General features: G+C 33.6%; 1 protein-coding gene across 3 annotated transcripts in view; it reads right to left on the bottom strand.

The window, feature by feature from the left end:
- The window catches only part of LOC131844966 (NFX1-type zinc finger-containing protein 1-like), a 58,303-nt gene that overhangs the window by 21,726 nt on the left and 17,683 nt on the right, over positions 1–18,894 (bottom strand). For all 3 annotated transcript variants that reach the window (XM_059193985.1, XM_059193967.1, XM_059193977.1), the window contains 9 exons: positions 17,839–17,967; positions 16,515–16,652; positions 8,256–8,393; positions 7,382–7,516; positions 5,225–5,760; positions 3,362–3,572; positions 2,646–2,691; positions 1,086–1,311; positions 282–449 (listed from right to left, as the gene is read on the bottom strand). In XM_059193985.1, coding sequence (XP_059049968.1) covers positions 282–449; positions 1,086–1,311; positions 2,646–2,691; positions 3,362–3,572; positions 5,225–5,760; positions 7,382–7,516; positions 8,256–8,393; positions 16,515–16,652; positions 17,839–17,967 — 1,727 coding nt within the window. The remainder of the gene's footprint in view (positions 1–281; positions 450–1,085; positions 1,312–2,645; positions 2,692–3,361; positions 3,573–5,224; positions 5,761–7,381; positions 7,517–8,255; positions 8,394–16,514; positions 16,653–17,838; positions 17,968–18,894) is intronic.

Consider the following 18,894-nt stretch of genomic DNA (forward strand, 5'->3'; position numbering starts at 1 on the left):
TTTTATTTTGTTAAATCAACTTACATTTATTTCTACTACATAATTACAGTGTACAGTTATCATGGTTCTATTAATACTAAAACTGCAGGTATGAGTTTGGGCATGATTTTTACAAAATCATCAATAAAACTTTGTAGGATTAGATTCCATTTTTCTAATAATAAAAGTTAGGTATTACGGTTAGCTTTTCTTTTTTTCATTATTCTAAATAAAAAGAATAGCTTCCTGTTACAAATAAGAAATCCGTGCGTAGTAAGGGCAAGTTGTAGGTACATACTCACTTCTACTTTAACGATGTATTTCTGCATAGTCAATTTCTCAGGGAAATTGGGATTTTGAAGTACGGTCAATACGTGATGATAGGGCTCAAAGTATACGTCGCTTTCGATCATAGTATATGTATCTCCAGGTTTCAGTTGTACATTTATATTGACCATAGCTATCGGCAACTGTGAATACAAATAATTTTGATTTAAACTATGTATCACAAGCTAACAAAAATATTTTCAAGGTAAAAAGTAGATTAGATTTACAAGGGTAAAATAAATAAATTTATTTTACATAAATGACCAGATTCTTGATAGTACAACGCGTGACTGTTTGGATGGCTATAATATCATAGGAGACATTGTGGTGTATAGCATTTACTGCAAGAAGGATCTACAAGTTTCTAGTACCAATACTGTTTTCTTTCAACAGGGTTAATAATCTTGTTTTTTCAAAATTAATTAAACTATTACAGTACAAAAGTAACTCAAAGAAACAAGACCGGCGCGTAGAATTACCAGAGAAGTTTCATGTTTTTTTATATATTATTGGCGTTACACACAAGCTGACGGCCCCTGATGGCCCGCCAAAATACTTGAACAGCACTAACGTCATGTCATCATGTGACGCCCGTAAAATGTTATGTTGCTCAATCTTCGATTTCACTGCCTTACCCTTAAACTGGAACAACTTCTTAAATAAGCTGTTTGGAGGCTAAAGGTGACGACGTCCTCCTCCTGAAGGCCAAGAATCTTTTTCGTTTTTGTACGAGGATTCTTGTACGGTTGGCATCCCTAGACTGGACATTAGGTACCCACCTGTCCCTTACTCAAGTAATTAATATCCCTATCTATAACTGTAGCTACTGCGAAATTCTTGAAACCATCTTTGGACAATAATAATAGAGAACCAAATAATAGCCGCTTGCTGCTTTTCCAATTAGTTTTGAAAAAATATCTATTGGTATATTTGTCTATTTCTACCAATAAGCCAATTTTGCTGTTGGATACATAAGGTGATAGAAACTTCACGTTGTTGTACACCCTGAAATAACGTAATAAATATATTTAATATATTATAACCATCATTATTCATTATATCATGGCATAGTCATATCAACATTCATGTTAATTGGCCAGATAAAATTCATAATAGGCCAATAGCAATTAAGTTTCCCATAAAATCATCCGAACACCATAGCTTGTAATACATAATAAATAAACGGGCTATATAATTAAATGGATCTACATATATCACACATCTACATTATGTAGATCCTATTAATTATAATGTGGCAATAGCGAGGTGCATATTGAGCTCTGAATTCTCCTTATAAGGTATTTTTATTAAGTTTAGGTATGTATTCTGTATATATTAATTTGTTGTTGTATCTTAAAAGTATCTGTTTTACTAGTTTTTATATCAATAACTATGCGTGGAGACCGAATAAATATGATAATATATTATATTTTGTACATTTTAATTTAGCTAAAAAGAAATTAGCCTTACAATTTTGGATAAAATCATTCTTGGGATAAAGTCATTGTAGTCGTCTGTCTTAATGTATTTGTATAGTTCTGTTATATTTTATACTCTATACTGATAGTACCTTTAGAGATTTAGTTTATTCATTAATTGTAATAATCCTGGACAAACTTTAAAAAATATTTCATAATAACTTTTTCTGTATGTGACACAGGTTGACACAGTGATACTTTTTATATTGAGCATAGATTACATAATAACGCCACAAATGAAAGATTTGCGTGGCGGATTATGTATCTATATATTGACAATCTGCGATATATATTTTACTAGCTACTACTATTTCTATTTTAATAGGGACCCATCACGACCTACGGGCCCAGAAAAGCAGCACCACCTATCGGGTCGATTTCATTTAATTTTTAACCAGCCAAGAACTAATAGAAAGAGCAGCTAGGTAACAAATAACCTTTACACAGGAAAAAACAAAGTCTCTTCAGCTGTCTGTACGCTTAGATCTTTGGAACTACGCAACAGATTTTATGCCGTGTTTAGCTATAGATCTAGAGTATCTATTTTAAAAGGAAGGTTATGTTTTCAGTCAATTGTAATTCCAATAATTGTAAATTTTAAGAGCAGGGATTTAGTACCTAAATACAAGCTCATACTTAGTTTAGGTACCAGGGAACTGCGTAAAATATAAATATTGAATGTAAATAAAATAATAATAATTATAATGTCTACCTACATTGCAACTATGCCAACCCCCCGGCTTGGCCGGCAGGTCTCTAGTTATAAATATTTTCACAACTATTGCCATAATAGGAAGTGGTGTATCAGACTTTAAACTAATCATAGTAAGTAAATAGGTAAAGTAAAAATACAAAACTTACCGTATATTATCATATTTCCCTTTGCTGGAATTTTCCAAGTACTGTACTAAAATGGAGACATTAAATTAGCTTCTATATATACATATATATATATACCTACTGTCAAAGAAAAGTTTATAATATCTTAGGTGATTACATATATATCTAACTACCTTAAACATCAAGCAAAACAAACATATCATCATGATTATTAACCCAGATGGGATAGTCAGTGAAGACCTGTTAACTATCGAATATGTGACATGACATTTCCCAGGGTATATTTGAACCCAACGTACCTGGGGAAGAGCCTACCTACCTAGCCATTAATGTAAAGCCATAAATAAATGAATAAAATGCCAAGATTTACAAGGCGATACAATTGGCGTTATAAGGAACATGGTGTTCCAGAATCCACTTATCTTTTTTTTACTAATTTGCTTAAAAAGGAGTAGGGCTTTCCATGGTCCTCTCACATTAATAATGATCTCGTATTTGGGTTTATTACCTGGTGTAACCCTAATTCTGAAAAGCCCTTTCTAACAGCGGATGACTAATTAGTAGCCTAATAGTAAGTTATACCTACTAGATATTTAGTTGCTACAATTTTGTCGTAAAACGTTCCAATGTCTTTAAAAGAGATAGGTCCCTCAACTCAAATGCTTATAGAGTGTGTAAAGATGTAGAACTTTAGCCGTTTATAGTGTTAAACTATCAGAGTTTTTTTTAATACTTACTTAGTCCTTTACGAAGCGGCCCGTAGCAGTCTTCTAGCATTAAACGGAATTGTATATCCAAGTAGTGATCAACGTCTTTGTATGCACCATTAATGATATTCGGGCGTAAAAATGGCGGCCGCATCAAATGATGACGGTTTGGTATAATTGGAATAATACGAAAGTCTTCTGGCGGCTCGTTTTCTTCATGAGTGTTAGATTGCGTTTGTATCTGAAATAATCATTAATTTATTGTACCTATTTCTAAAATTGTGGAAACAAATATTATAATTACAGTTTTTTAAATAATATTAATAGATACACATACACATTATAATATCTAAAAATGTCAGTTTAGACCCTTGTGCCAGGTCACCTGGTCAGGTGCCCATGTGGTGAGCTTTTTCATAATGGATAATAATGGAATGGTGCAACTGCCTCCACTGTTTACGCTGCGGTGTACTGGTGGAGGGAGACAACATGAGTGACCTCATACTTATACTCAGGTCAGTCAGCCCACAGTAGCAAATTCACCAGGAATTGATCACGATGGTTTCCAGTGGTAACCGCGTGGAGGTCAACTTGACTTGAATGTATGGGACATTGCTAGCAATGAGGTCCTTAATTCAGATGGCTATAGTACCTACGTTAAATTATCCTTTAGCCAAAGAGGTGGCTTCCGCTTAATAAGAATAACGGTTATTAATACTATATCTGCCAAGCTACACAGATAGTTTGTGGTTTTCTTTCATATACTTTTACTACTTTTAATCTGCTCCGAAATAAATGTCTCTTGGATATCTATAATTATCTAATTATATATTAGGTGTTTTGTATGTTACATCTACTAACTGAAACCTAAATATTCTTTAAATGATCTATTTTCCTCAAGAAAAATTAATAGTATCTTGGGTATGTCTTAAATGTCCGAGTAGATACGTCTGATTTTTTTATTTTGTTTAATGAATACAATTTTATCTATACAAATATTACATAGAGAAAAGATTTGTTTGTTTACATTGAATACAGGACCGATTTGAATAAATGCCCCATTGTATAGAATCGTACATTATCCCTGATAAACATAGGTGACAAAATAATTTTAAAAACGTTAGGGATCCGAAAGACATCTATACCAACGTGAATAAATCTAACCCAACGTGTGAAAAAAATCCCTATATCGCGTACATTAACGCGCGGAAATAATTAACAACAGACAAAAATGACGTACCACTGTTTTATAGAGGACATTAATAGCTAAGGGTATGGAAATTGGTTAAGTACTTACTAACACTTGTTATTATTGTTTGATATTTCAGGCGTCCATAATCTACGGTAAACGTTTATGAACCAAGATAGGCCGTATACTTGTTTGCCATCATTCTGGTATATAAAATATTTTATATAAATATAATAATACTTATATAAAATATTTATTTTATCTATACAAGTCTATGGTGAAGACATATCTTCTGGGTAATCGCGCTACATCCTAGGTTTAACCATCATTTCCCATCAGATGAGGTAAGACCAAGCGCAAACCCATTATTAATAAAAAAAAAAAACATATAAATAAAATTGGAGTGTCTGTTTGTATTATTGAAATAACTGTCTTTTACTACATGCATATGAATATAAATACGGTACATACATATAAACAAACAAATAACCAAAATATTTTTTAAATGGCTGGACCGATTTTGAATTTTTGAAGACTTATTGGTAGCTGATGTAATAAGGTGTAACTTAGGCTATTTTTATTTGCGAAAAGTTCTTATATTAGAAAATAAAGTTAAAATTCCAGTCGCGGGAACAGCTAGAATAAAATAAATGGCATTGAATAATAAAGTACTCTCCATTATGCTAGTGTATACCAATACATACCAGATGTTTTGTTTCCCACTCCGTCAATTTATTTTGCAATTGAGTAATTTGATTTGAATATTCTTCTGGTAAACTAAATCGCCGCATCTTTATTAACTCTTCTAAGCTTTGCTTTATAGTATAGTTTATTAGTGGTCGATAAAACCTTACAGCCGTGGATGGTGATAAATTTATTATACATTCCAAAAACTTTAATAAATTCCTCCAAAAATTAATTGGATTCTTCCAATATAATTGATTTCTGCTTTTGCTCTCATCTTGATATGGTAAATCCATTAGATAGTTTCGAAATTGAGATATAAATAAAGGATTACCAACGATCAAAATCATTTTCAGTTTCAAGTCATTAAAAGAAGATTCTGAAGCTTTTGATAGTATTTCAATAACCAAAACAAAAATGTTTTGTATTTGTGTAGATGTCTTAAACAGGTTTTCAAAAAATTTTTTTTTGTCATTAATCTCAGCAAGGACGTCATCCGAATTTGTTATTTCTTGTAATGTTTCCAGGGGATTCTTTCTCATCCGCACGTGCCTATCTGTAATGTAATTATTTAAGGAAAGTTCACAATACAAGTAAGTTTATTTATTTAACTATTGTTCATCCCTCAACCTATCACAGCCTTATATATGTTAATGCTACCACAGATGAGATAATATATGCTACTATCTGTTTTTTTATTTATGATAGTTTTAATATATTTGATTCAAGCTTATTGAAAAATATATAATAAATATTGACGATATATATGCATATAATAACCCCATGCTTAACATAACTATAATAACAATGAAAAATAATAAATAGTTCATCTGTTCATTTTGAAAGTGTTTATTTTTTGTATGTGAATAATTTATTTACATCATATGGATATTATGAAATTACTACTTTATGGATTTATATTATTTATCCACTACAAATGATAAAGGATCTACACCCATAATGCAATATATCAAAATCGGTTGGAATTTGATCACCATTAGAAAAGCTCATAACGGTAGTCAAATTTCCGCACTGAATATTTCTAGTCTTAAACATGCTGTTTGTAGCGGAATTAAAAACAATAATATAAATTCTTACAGTAGTAAAATGGACTTGCGCAAAATAATATATAATTCGATAAAATATTGTTTTAGATTATGTAATTACAGAGTACGGGGGTACGACACCCTAGTTCTCTGAAATGGCAACGCATGAGAGGTATCATTTTTTTTATACTACGATGGTGGCAATCAAGCATACGGTCCATCTGATGGTAAATGGTTACCGTAGCCTATGAACGCCTGAAACACCAGGGGTATCACTTGCGTGTTGCCGACCCTTAAGAAATCTTAATATACCCTTTTTGAAAAACCCCATGCTGTAGGTCGTGGAAAAACCTCGGCAGGAAGTTCATTCCACAATCTAAGTAATCGGGAGGAAACTCCTCTGAAACCGCACTGTTCGGGACCACTTAGGTTCCAGTATCATGGACGACATATGATGACGTGGTGCCAATGATCAATGGTCCTGTTCATGTACATAAGCTACGGTTACCAATTACCATCAGGTGATCCTGTATCATTGCAGTTACAAATATAGGTATACTCATACGACACTTTTTGAAAATGTGCTGCACAGTCTAATTGAAAGTGCATACGAACAGAATTTGCACACGTCGAGAACAGAATGCGGCCGATGTGCCCCAATTTCAATATATTAGTTTGACAGTTATTCTTAATTTAATCTTAAATCTGTAAAATGCTCTGTATATTATTGAGCCACTATGCCTAACTGCGTTACGACTTAAAAGACATATTTATTTTTTTATGTCCACTCGATATTGACTATCGTCAGTCGTGTAATTTTAGATCTAAGTTAGAAAATGTACAGAAATATTCCCTCCTTGTACTCGTAAACTGCGAAGCAACAAGAACCTACAGAGTAAAACTATTCTTGAAGTATCTAGCTTAATTTCGGTGTAGCTACTTCTAACTTACTATATAGATAACAACGATAACAACTTAAACTTATAAATATTTAAAAAAGTGTCATTGAAAAAATCTAAAATGAAAATATATGGCACTTTCTTACGTGAGAGTATTATCAACTTGAAGTTCTGAACTGATCGTTAGGGGACTTGGCGTTTTAAACGATATGATAGATTACTACTTGTGTACCTCTTGGAGCTGACGATGATCCTCTCCTGTGTTGTGCTTGTTGGCCTTGGTCATCGTGAAAATGGTGGTAACCGGAATTTTGGGAGCTACCACCACTCAGTTCTCCTGTTAAGACATGTGGCATGTTCCCAAAACCTGTAATTTACAAATTTGGGGTTTATAACGTATGTTACGTGTCATATATAATAAGTACATTAAAGGTTAATACATAACAATAATAAATTTTGATAGAAAGATGTGCTCCCTACACCTTATTCCTGTACACCTTATCATTCAACCTAATTTAAAAAGTAAGGCATATAAATCTTCTACACACTCCACAGTACAAATCTGTTTACGTGTGAGCGAATGAGGTTGTTATTGAAGATTTCCTTTCATAAAAAAGGGCATTTTCTACTGATATTCAGGGTCAATCAATATATTTCTTTCATTATTTCCTCTTTTGGATAGGATATAACTATCCAAATGTCCAAACGCACATTTCACCAATAGATTCATTTTATGACACCAAATTAAAGATTAATTAGTTTTTTTTATATTTTTCATGTAATCACGATTTTATAAGGAAATTTCAGTTCCGGTTGAACTGAGATCGAAGCCGATTCTGTTTCTGTTTTGGTTACAGCCATGAAAACTACTTTGGGTGGGACACTAACACTGATGTGTATTATGTTCATAAACTAAAAGTGTTATATGGGAGCAGTGCGATTATATAGATTTTTTATGATCTTGTGATAAATTTATTAGTCATTTTTAGATTTCTACTTTGTTGAGTTCCATGAGTTTAACTGCTTACTTTGGGCTTGGTACCTTTTGCGACTAACAACGTTGCCTGTTCTCTATTACATGAAATAATAGATTACTAGTTATATACCTCTCGGAGCTTTCGATGATCCCCTCCAGTTTTGATGTTGTCGTTGGCGCTGGTCATCGCGAACTTGGTGGTGTCCGGAATTCGGAAACCTGCCACGTCTCGGTTCTCCTGGTGAGACATGTGGTATGTTCCCAAAACCTGCAAATTACAAGATTGGAGTTTATGAGTTAATCAGCTGTGAGTGACAAACTAAAATTACATTACATGTCATATATATATGGTGTGTGCAGGTGCTGGCGTCGACTATTGAGGATACCGTGGACAGCCCACCGTACAAACGTCTCTGTACTAATAGAGCTTAAATTGGAATATTCACAGCGGCTGTCTTCTACTTGTCTGCAGCGCATTGTACGATACTTCGGACACATCGCGCGGAGGGATGTAGACAATATGGAGAGACTGATGGTAACAGGGAAGATAGAAGGTAAAAGACGTCGAGGCCGAAGTCCCATCCGATGGTCAGATCAAATATCACGTCAACTGAACATTACTGTCAGCGCTGCAATACATCAGGCATCTGAGCGCAGCAGATGGCGCCGGCTAGTCGACAAGATAGTATAGAGTCACGATCCTCAGCAGTGAGGGAACGATTAAGAAAAAGAAGAATATATATGTATATACATATATGACACGGAAATAAAAATGGCATTTTCTACTGATATTCAGGGTCAATTACCCTCAATAGATTTCTTTCGTTATTCCTCTTTTGGCTAGGATATATCTATACAAATGTCCAAAGTACCGCAATTTTACCAATACCTTCATTTTATAACAGTTGTATTTTAAAGATAAATTATTCTCTCTCTTCCAGCGTGAAGAACCTGGGAATTATCATTGGTGAGATAATTCGTAGACAATTTTCTTCACGCCACTCGCTTAGACGCCTCCAGTTTTAGTCTCTAGGTACTAAATTGTTTCTAGCTCTAGAATTATGCCGACAGTGCCTTTCCAGAGCATTTAGTGCAGCTAGTTGGTAAACTGGAGCGTTTGCAAAACCTATGCATTAGATTAGGTGAATCTTTGGTTTACGCAAGTGTCATCAAAGTATTGTATATTGTAAACACCTCAACTGGCTTCCTATTCGTGACCGTCGTAACTTCCATATTCTTACCATTTTCTATCAGATCCTTTACAACTCCTGATCGCTCATGTACCTGGAGGAAGGATTCCGGTGCCGGACTGATAACCGTCTTTATTCCAGCCAAAATCTGGTTTTGGCAATACGGAGGGTATATACGAGTTATTATTGTACTGTATTTAAATATTTAAATAAATAAAATGCTAAATTGCGCTTCACATTTAATTAGGCCGTTCCCGCCATTTTTACAAACAGGCTCTGTCAACTGCACAGAGTACGTTATGAACAATATTAATTATGCCACAGACTATATATACTACAATCCCTCCCCCAATTATTTTAAAAAGCATACAAAATGTTTTTTTTTTTTTACAACAAATTACATTTTAAAACTAATACTTATAATTAACTTTTTTGTTTCTCGTGGATCTTATTGGATTACGGCCTCTATTTATAACATTGGGCACTGCTTCTGTAACTAACATATCATCAGCTCGAGTATCCTCCGCTATTTTCGTTATAGTTGTTGAATCTGATAGACCAGATATTCCTTCTCCTGGGTCTATATCTATGAGCGGTGATGTTATTGTTCCCATGATTCCTTCATTGGCTACTTTTGTAGAACTCTCTTCTGGTATGAATGATTCAACATGTGATGCTTGCGATGGATGTGTGATATGTGACGGTTTTGATGACTGTGGATTGCAGATACTTGGATCTGTTATTATCTCCTCCGGAACTACTGATTGATGTACTGTCTCTGGAACTGTCTCCTCGTTTCCTTTTTTTATATCCTCTACTGTTATTGGTTTTAAAATAGAATCGTCAATAAAGTTTATATAAGTCGTACGATCAATATCAAAATCATCTTCACTGTCGAGCAAACCTACGGAACTTACACTACGCGATAAAAAATCTGCTGCATTATTATCGCCCTTGATGTATTCAATTTTAAAATTATATGCTGATAAAAATAAAGCATAACGCTGCAGTCTATTAGCTGCCATCTCTGGTATTCCTTTTTTATTACCAAAGATTGATAATAAAGGCTTGTGGTCTGTACGCAAAATAAAAGGTACAGATCTTCCATATAAATAATGATGGAATTTTTTAATTGCAAATACAATGGAAGTAGCTTCTTTTTGTATTTGTGCATAATTACGTTCCGTTTTAGACAAGGACCGAGACGCGTAGGCCACTACACGCTCGGTGCCGTCGGGTTGTCTCTGCGCCAGCACTGCTCCTAGACCTAGCGGCCCGGCGCAGAGTGGGAACTTTGACTCATTTTCATCTCATAAATCTATAATTTCTGTATTAATAAAGATATGTACATGATTTTTTTTTCTGATAATCTTAAATATATATACTTTTAAATAATGTATGCTTTGTGAGTAAAAAAATATTTTTAATAGTTATAAATAATTTAGGAATACAAAAAATATAGAATTTGTAGACTTACATTTATGTCCTAAGAAGTTTATACAGAAATAAGTAAATAATAAAGTATCAGCGTAAAAAACCAAAATTCTTATAAAGGTAGCTTACAAGTCACTCAAGAGCTCCTTTTCTTCATCAAAAAGTACTAAATATTTTTAATTGGAAGGTTTTCTTAAACTTGTTATGTATGGGTCAGAGGTGTATAAAAATGCGTGTAGAACATCTTTGTTAGAGGCTACCCTCGAACATTGTCTTGCATGATGAAGCCTGAACTGTTTATAGTCTTTGTTCCGTGACTCTTGAGCATCTTCTGAAAGTTGCCCAAAAGGCAAGACAGAAAAGTAACGTATCACACGTTCACATTTCATTTCATAACATAAAACAGTTTTATTAATTCCTCATATATACTAGTAATTTCTGATGTACAATGATAATTTTGGAAAAATCTTGTGGCTGTATTGCCGTCATTAGTGTTGCCACTAACTTGCTTCGGTTTATCTATATTTAATCCAAGTTCTTCTCTGAACCTTCTTTGTACATAAGCCTTCTTTTGCTTTTTTAAATCTTTATTTTCTGTTGTTGTGGCAGACCATTTTTATTGATTTGTATATTGATTGTAAGATAAATGTAAAATAAGTTCCACGAATGCAAAGTTGAAAGGCCATACTCGTATTGATAGGAAGTTTCATCGACAGGTTTATTTTGTAGTTTTTCTAAATTGTTCATCTCTGTGGGTTTTGCACTGCAAATGGTACATACATTTGATTTCTGCTTTAACGTTAGTAATTTCTATACATTACAATAAAAATAAAATAAAATACAATTTTGGCGGATAGTACGATTCTTTAGCTTCACAAATCAACCTGTATGATGGAAACAATAAGTAATTCTTTGCTATCAAACAACTCCTCATATTTTCGTACTGTGCCTTGTACAGATCCAATGAATCCAATCCAAAAATGCTAAGAGCTTAATGTTTTGAATATGCTGTTATATGTGCCGGTTCATTAAGATTGCTCAATTCATTCTAGTTTTCTGCCGGCAATGCTCGTAAAATATCAATGACGAAACCCTTAAACCCTGTATATATGAGTTCAGTATGAAGTCCACAGGTATCAAGCAAGCCTTGTTTGTCCGTTTCTTTGTCCGAACTGTCTTCGTACGTTTTAGAAGGTATTCCTCTTTTCTCTATCGAAGTAGGAGGTTCAGGTTCGCATGTAGTTTTTTCTAGATTTACAGTGAAAATACCATCCTATCAATTGCTATTTTATTTAAAAACTGTTCTTTCTTTCGACCATATTTCGTATAGCGGTGACGAAAATGAGTTATGAAGGACTTCTGAATACTTGCGATAATTTTTGCTATATTCGCATCTGAAGATTCGGTAAAATTATTTCGTAGTTTGAGATAGAATCAACATAATTTGTATCACTTTAAATCAATAAGACACTTAAGTCGCGTCTGGTACACGAGAATTCACTCATTGGGGTGAGATGAGTAATTAACAATTATTTAGTAATAACAAATGCTTATGAAGAACTGTAATATTTCATATGCAAATACATACACTATTTTATACTTAATAATGGTCATATACGTGTGCAAAATTACTTGATAAAAAATATTTATCATTATGCGCTATAGAATAGGTTTGTATGGGAATGGGAACTATATACTGTGTGAAATAATTGATAAAAGTAAGGCAAAAGATAAAATATATAGTAATAATTGAGCAAAAAGTATTTTTTTGAATATTCAGACAGAGATTCTTAAATAAAGAAAAAAATCTTAATATACGTACTCAGAAAAAACAAATCTCACCATGATATTATACTCGATTTAAATATTTTACGCAGTGAAACTGCAAAAAAAAATGTTATGCCATCAAATTACATTATATTTCCTAATAAATAAAACCAAATTTAGAACTTCGGCAAGCTTCGGCAACTGTCAAATCTCCAAGTGAAAGTCTGAGAAAAGAAAATAGTACATATAACGATATATGGATTTTTAGTTAAATAATATTCGACTAAACTAAATATATTTTATTTTATAGTAAAGTACACATTCTAAGCATTCTAAAATGGTATCGCACTATATGACTTGATATTATTTTGATACTATAAACTTATACCAAACAAATTTAAGTTACAAAATTATTTTTGCATTTTTTTCATTCCTTGACTTTAGAGGCTTTATTCTATGAAGTATGAATAGTCAGAGATTTGAATCATATTTATAATGATAGAGTAACTCTTTGGCTACAATTTGAGGTATTATACAAGCATATCCACGGAGTTTTAGAAAAAGTATTTATGAGATGGCTTTCTTAGGCGAGTTCCCACTGTGCGGCGTCCGCTGTCACTATGGTCTCGTACTCTGGACTGAAATGAGCTAATACCCGATCCGATGACAATTCTAATTTTATTTTATTAAAAGCAGAATTCTGGTCCTCTCCCCAATTCCATTTTGTGTCTTTTTTTAATAATGCATGTAAGGAACTCAACACACTAGACGTATTAGGAACAAAACATCTATAATAGTTCACCATCCCTAAAAATGATTTGAGCTCTGTAACATTCTTCGGACAACTACAATTTAAAATAGCCTTGACCTTACTTTCAGCTTTATGTAAACCATTACGATCTATACGAAAACCTAAGTATTCTACGCTATCCTTAAATAGTTCACATTTTTCTCGTTTTAACCGTAGACCTGCTTCCTGTAATCTTCCTAAAACCTGTTCCAACCTTTCGAGATGTTGTTCCTTAGTACATCCTGTGACTAAAATATCATCTAAAAATATACATGTACCCTCTATATCTGCCAGTAACTGTTCCATTGTCCGCTGGAAGATAAAAGGTGCGTTAGACAAACCAAACACTAACCTATTATATACAAATAAACCTTTGTGGGTGTTAATACATGTTAAATATGTTTCCACCGTACTAGAATCATCTAATTCTAGCTGATTATAGGCTCTACACAAATCTAATTTAGAAAATTGCAACCCTCCATGTAGTTTTGCAAATAAATCTTCAATGCGTGGCAATGGATAGTTTTCCATCAGTAATGCTTTGTTCAGCGTTACCGAAAAATCACCACAAATCCTTATACCGCCATCTGACCGTAACACAGGAACGATGGGTGTGGCAAATTCGGAATGTTCTACTTTTTCTAAAATACCTAAATTCGACAATCGTTGCAACTCGTTTTCTACTTTTTGTTTTAATGCCAAAGGTACCGGACGAGCCTTAAAAAACTTTAAATGTACGTCGGGTTTTATTTTAATATTAATCTTATATTTATTAAATGTACCTAATTCATTTTTAAATAGCGTTTCGTACTTTTGCATCAAAAATATATCAACATCCTTTTCTAAATAGTTACAATTGTGTAATTGACTACACAACTTTAAATTAAATATGCTTATAAAATCCCGACCTAACAATGTTGGTTGATTTCCGTCAGTAGCAATAATAAATAATTTAATCAACTTAGTACACCTCTCAAAAGTGATCGGCAGAGATACGTATCCCAACGGCGATATTTTACTTCCATTATAGCAATTCAACACCACATTACACGACTTAAGGTTATATTTACTTTTAAAACACAACTCGTATATGTGAGCCGGCAGGACTGACACCGCGCTGCCGCTATCTATCTCGCACAGAACGTCGCTATGGCCTATAGACACCACCTGGCGCATCGGTTTTCCGTCCACACACTCTATACTAAATAAATCAAAATTACCTTCAACCATGTCGTCGTGATCATCCACAGCCAAGTATTTACAATTTTTAACCTTAGATTTACACATTCGTTGTAAATGACCTTTGTTATTACACTTTCGACATATGAACTCAGCATAACGACACTTTTCTTTTGTATGGTTTTTATACCCACACACTTCACAAACCACATTTTGATTAACACTATGACGAGCAGTTAAATGTAACCGGCGAAGCTCCGCCGGCGCCGCCGCTTCGGTGCGGGCGGTGCGCAGCGCGTAAACCGGCTCCTCCTGGAGCTGAGGCCGCCGCCAGCCAGCCGCGCCGCCCGCGCTCTCTTCTGTCTGCGACGCTTGCAATGCGATCCGGGCACACCGTACATTCTGCGCTATTTCTAACGCCCTATTAAACGTTAGCGTATCAATGGATTCTGCAAATAATTTCTCTTTCTCTCTTGCGTTTTCCAATCCCAGTACAAAACGATCTCTCAAAGCGGTCTCCAGCTCTGTTTTAAATCCACAATACTGCGCTAAATGTCGCACTCGTGCCGCCCATTCAGCCAAATCTTCTCCTAACCGTTGTTCTGCCTTATAAAATTGATAACGTTCTGCAAATGTACTCTTTCTTGAAGAAAAATGAGTATCTAATTTCTCCAAGAGATATTTATATTCTTCACTTTCTAATGGCGTAGGAAAAATGATATCCCGCGCTACGCGGTATGTGTCTTCCACCAAAGCCGTTAATAATAATGCTCGCCGTTTTATTCCACTTTTATCATTCTCTTCATTAATATCATTTGCGGTGCAGTACTGAATAAATCGACTTTTGAATATGCTCCATTCCTGAGAGCGGTGGTCAAAGGTGAGGCTACCGCCGAACATTATGTTTCCGTAACCAGCCATCACATACATTAACAATACAATTTTATTAATGCAGACTTAATTACACACGTGAATTATTACTCGTCGCCAATTTGTACTGTATTTAAATATTTAAATAAATAAAATGCTAAATTGCGCTTCACATTTAATTAGGCCGTTCCCGCCATTTTTACAAAACAGGCTCTGTCAACTGCACAGAGTACGTTATGAACAATATTAATTATGCCACAGACTATATATACTACAATTATTATACAAAATCCTTTGTAGTATAATTTGCTGGTCTCTGAAACTCACTGTCTACGAGGTCAGACTGTATGGATCGGTTTACTCTTTCAAGACGTGCTTCAACAACCTCTGGGGTCACACTGCGGATGCGCTGTTTTAGTATTATTCTTATTTACTTCTATGTAGTAGTATTTATTGTCTTTTATATATTTCTACTGTTTTTATTTTTTTATTACTATTATATTTAGGTATATTTATATATTATACTTAAATATTTATTTTTATTTCACCTATTATATCTAATATTATACTTATATACAAAGTATTTACTTTTTTGTTTTGCTGTTGTTATTATCATTTATGTATAAAGCTTCATTTCTTTCACTCCATAATTCCTTTCAGTCATTCAAAGGTTGACTGAAAGAAATCCCTCATCTGGGATAAGTCCGCCATTGTACAAATTATTTATTTTTTAAGATCTACGTATTCTGTTATTTTAAATGTGGTTACTATACAATAAAGTGTTACAAACAAAAACAATAAAGCTTTTTATTTTTTTAATGAAATCATAATTTTATGAGGAAATTTCAATATCGGTTATACTTAGATAGAAGCCGATTCGGTTTCTGCTTCAATTAGATACTGGCCCAAACTAGTTTTCAGTTTGGGCCGGACATAAATGTCCATTATGTGTATAAATTAATAGTGTTATATGGGAGAGGGGGATTATATAGATTTATTAATAAATTTATAGTAAATATATTAGCAATTTTTTGATTTCTATTTAGTTGTGTTTCATGAATTTTGCTTCTCACGTTGCCTACAAAAACACTGCGATTTAAAGATTAGTGTGTTCCGTATGTTCTCTATTAAATGAACTGAGGGATTACTAGTTATATACCTCTTAGAGCTTCCGATGATCCCCTCCAGTTTTGATGTGTTTGTTGGCGTTGGTCATCGCGAACATGTTGGTTTCCGTAACTCTGAGACCTGCTACGTCTCGGTTCTCCTGGTGAGACATGTGGTATGTTCCCAAAACCTGTAAATTACAAGTTTGAGGTTTATAAGTTAATCAGCTATGAGTGACACATTAAAACAACGTTACGTTATATATGTATAAGTACATTAAAGTTGTCATCTATACCTTTTCCCGCAACCTAATTTAAAAAGTAAAGCATATATATATATTATTGAAGATTTCCTTTCATAGAAAAGTGCATTCTCTATAGATATTCAGGGTCAATCACCCTCAATAGACTTCTTATTCTTATTTTGTACAGGATGTACCTACCCAAATGTCCAAACTACCGCAATTTCACTAACAGTTTTTTTTTACATTTTCCATGTAATCATGATTTTATGAGGAAATTTCAGTTTCGGTTAAACTGAGATTGAAGCCGATTTGCAAACTGGCTTTGGACTTGGTACCCTTTACGATTAACACTGCCAAAAATAATACTGCGAATTAAATTTGTTCATGTACATGACGGATTACTAGATATGTACTTCTTGGAGGTGACGACGATCCTCTCCAGTGTCATTTAAGAATTATTACCCTGAAGTTGTATTTAAAACTGTAGTTAACTAATACATTTACAAATAACTACAAGTAACATATGTGCCATCGTCACGGAGCAAAATACGTACAGACTTTAATACTGTTATTTTTTTATTCCTTCTTTATTGCACTGTTTAAAATAAATGTATAATTGACGAGTTCAATGCCATATGGCAGTCTCTACCAGCTCTAATCATTAGGTAAAAACAGAAAGCGGTTGAAGGGCAGTAGTGGGAAAAGGCATACATTTGGTATTAACCTAACTTAGGTAAATGTGTCAATACTACTAATTTGGGTAATCAAGTAATTATTGAATATAATTCAATTAATTGATTACCTATACACTTATAAATAAATTAATTTATTAACGTAGAGATAATTAAATATATAGCCTACGCCACTGTGGAATAAGAAAATGTGCTTTCTATTTAATAAAATATTATAGAAATAAAGTAGGTAAGTTTGAAACAGGTCTTTAAATGGGACCCATAACTAGTTGAAAAAATGAATATACAGAAGACAAATTACATAAAATTTGGTTAGTTTCAGACTTTATTCTAGACAAACATTGTTATATGATATATTAATAATGATAACCTCTTCTGAATACCACGCAATGAAAAATGAAGTAGTGTACATGCAGCTAGCTTGGGAGGTTATTAGTTACCTCTTCTGACCGGCTGGCCTCTTGTACCATGATTGCTCGGTCTTCGTTGTGGTAATTGGGATGAACCTTCACCTCCGTCCCGACTGTATGATCGAGTATATCTATTCCGCACCGCTTGAGGTGCATTATCTGGAAAATTTACATTCTTATTGAGAAAATAGAACGCTCCAAATCGAAGCAGAGAAGTAAAACAAAAGCGATCGAAATAGTATGCTAAGATGCTAAGATTTGCATACTTAAGTGGGTGTCGAACAAGTTGAAATGATGGTAAGATACGACAACCAGATTTAACTACATGACAATGCAATGCTAAATTTATGTTCAGCAATGGACCATTAATATTTATTGTTATTTTAATGTGAAAGTTTACAAAGATAACTAATGTTTAGTTTAGATTTATAAATGGATGTTCCTTGTAAAGAGACATACAAATTACTAAATTGATTTAAATGAAATTTAGTATTTGGTTAATGCGTTACAATTTATCCTGTAAGTGTGCTTTAAGTATTATACAATTTATGCTGTAGTCTGCTGTAATTCATTGTGGGTGTCAAAACAAATCAGGCCTTCTTTCCTTTTAATTTTAATGGGCTTCGTTGTTCGTTGACTACGCTGTAAACACTAATCCAGAGCAAATATAGTGGCAAGCCAAATTATAATAACTCACGAGCCAGCGACAGATCAAGGTGACCAATTTCCTCCCGGTTGAAAACTTCTATAATGGTTAAGATAATTGTATTATGATGCTTAGGTTTACTAAGCATCAGCTGCGTTTCCGAGGGAACAGGAGCCTCATAAAATTTTCAAAATGTTTTATGACAATAATAGTCTAATCTATATCTATAACTTTAAAATTTATTTTAATTCTTAATAGGAAATTTATTTTGACAGGTTGTGTACTACTCACGAGATGGCGTTGTATATAAAATGTAGACGGTGATTATATTACGTCGTTCTTGCTGTTAATGATATGTATACGTTTTTGATAAAAATGGATCTTATGAAGTTGTAAACTTCAAATTCCATTCCAGTTCTCGTTTACGAAATTACATTAAC

This window comes from Achroia grisella, unplaced genomic scaffold (assembly GCF_030625045.1).
Source record: "Achroia grisella isolate CSIRO2021 unplaced genomic scaffold, CSIRO_AGI_Agris_v1 utg109, whole genome shotgun sequence".
NCBI lineage: Eukaryota > Metazoa > Arthropoda > Insecta > Lepidoptera > Pyralidae > Achroia > Achroia grisella.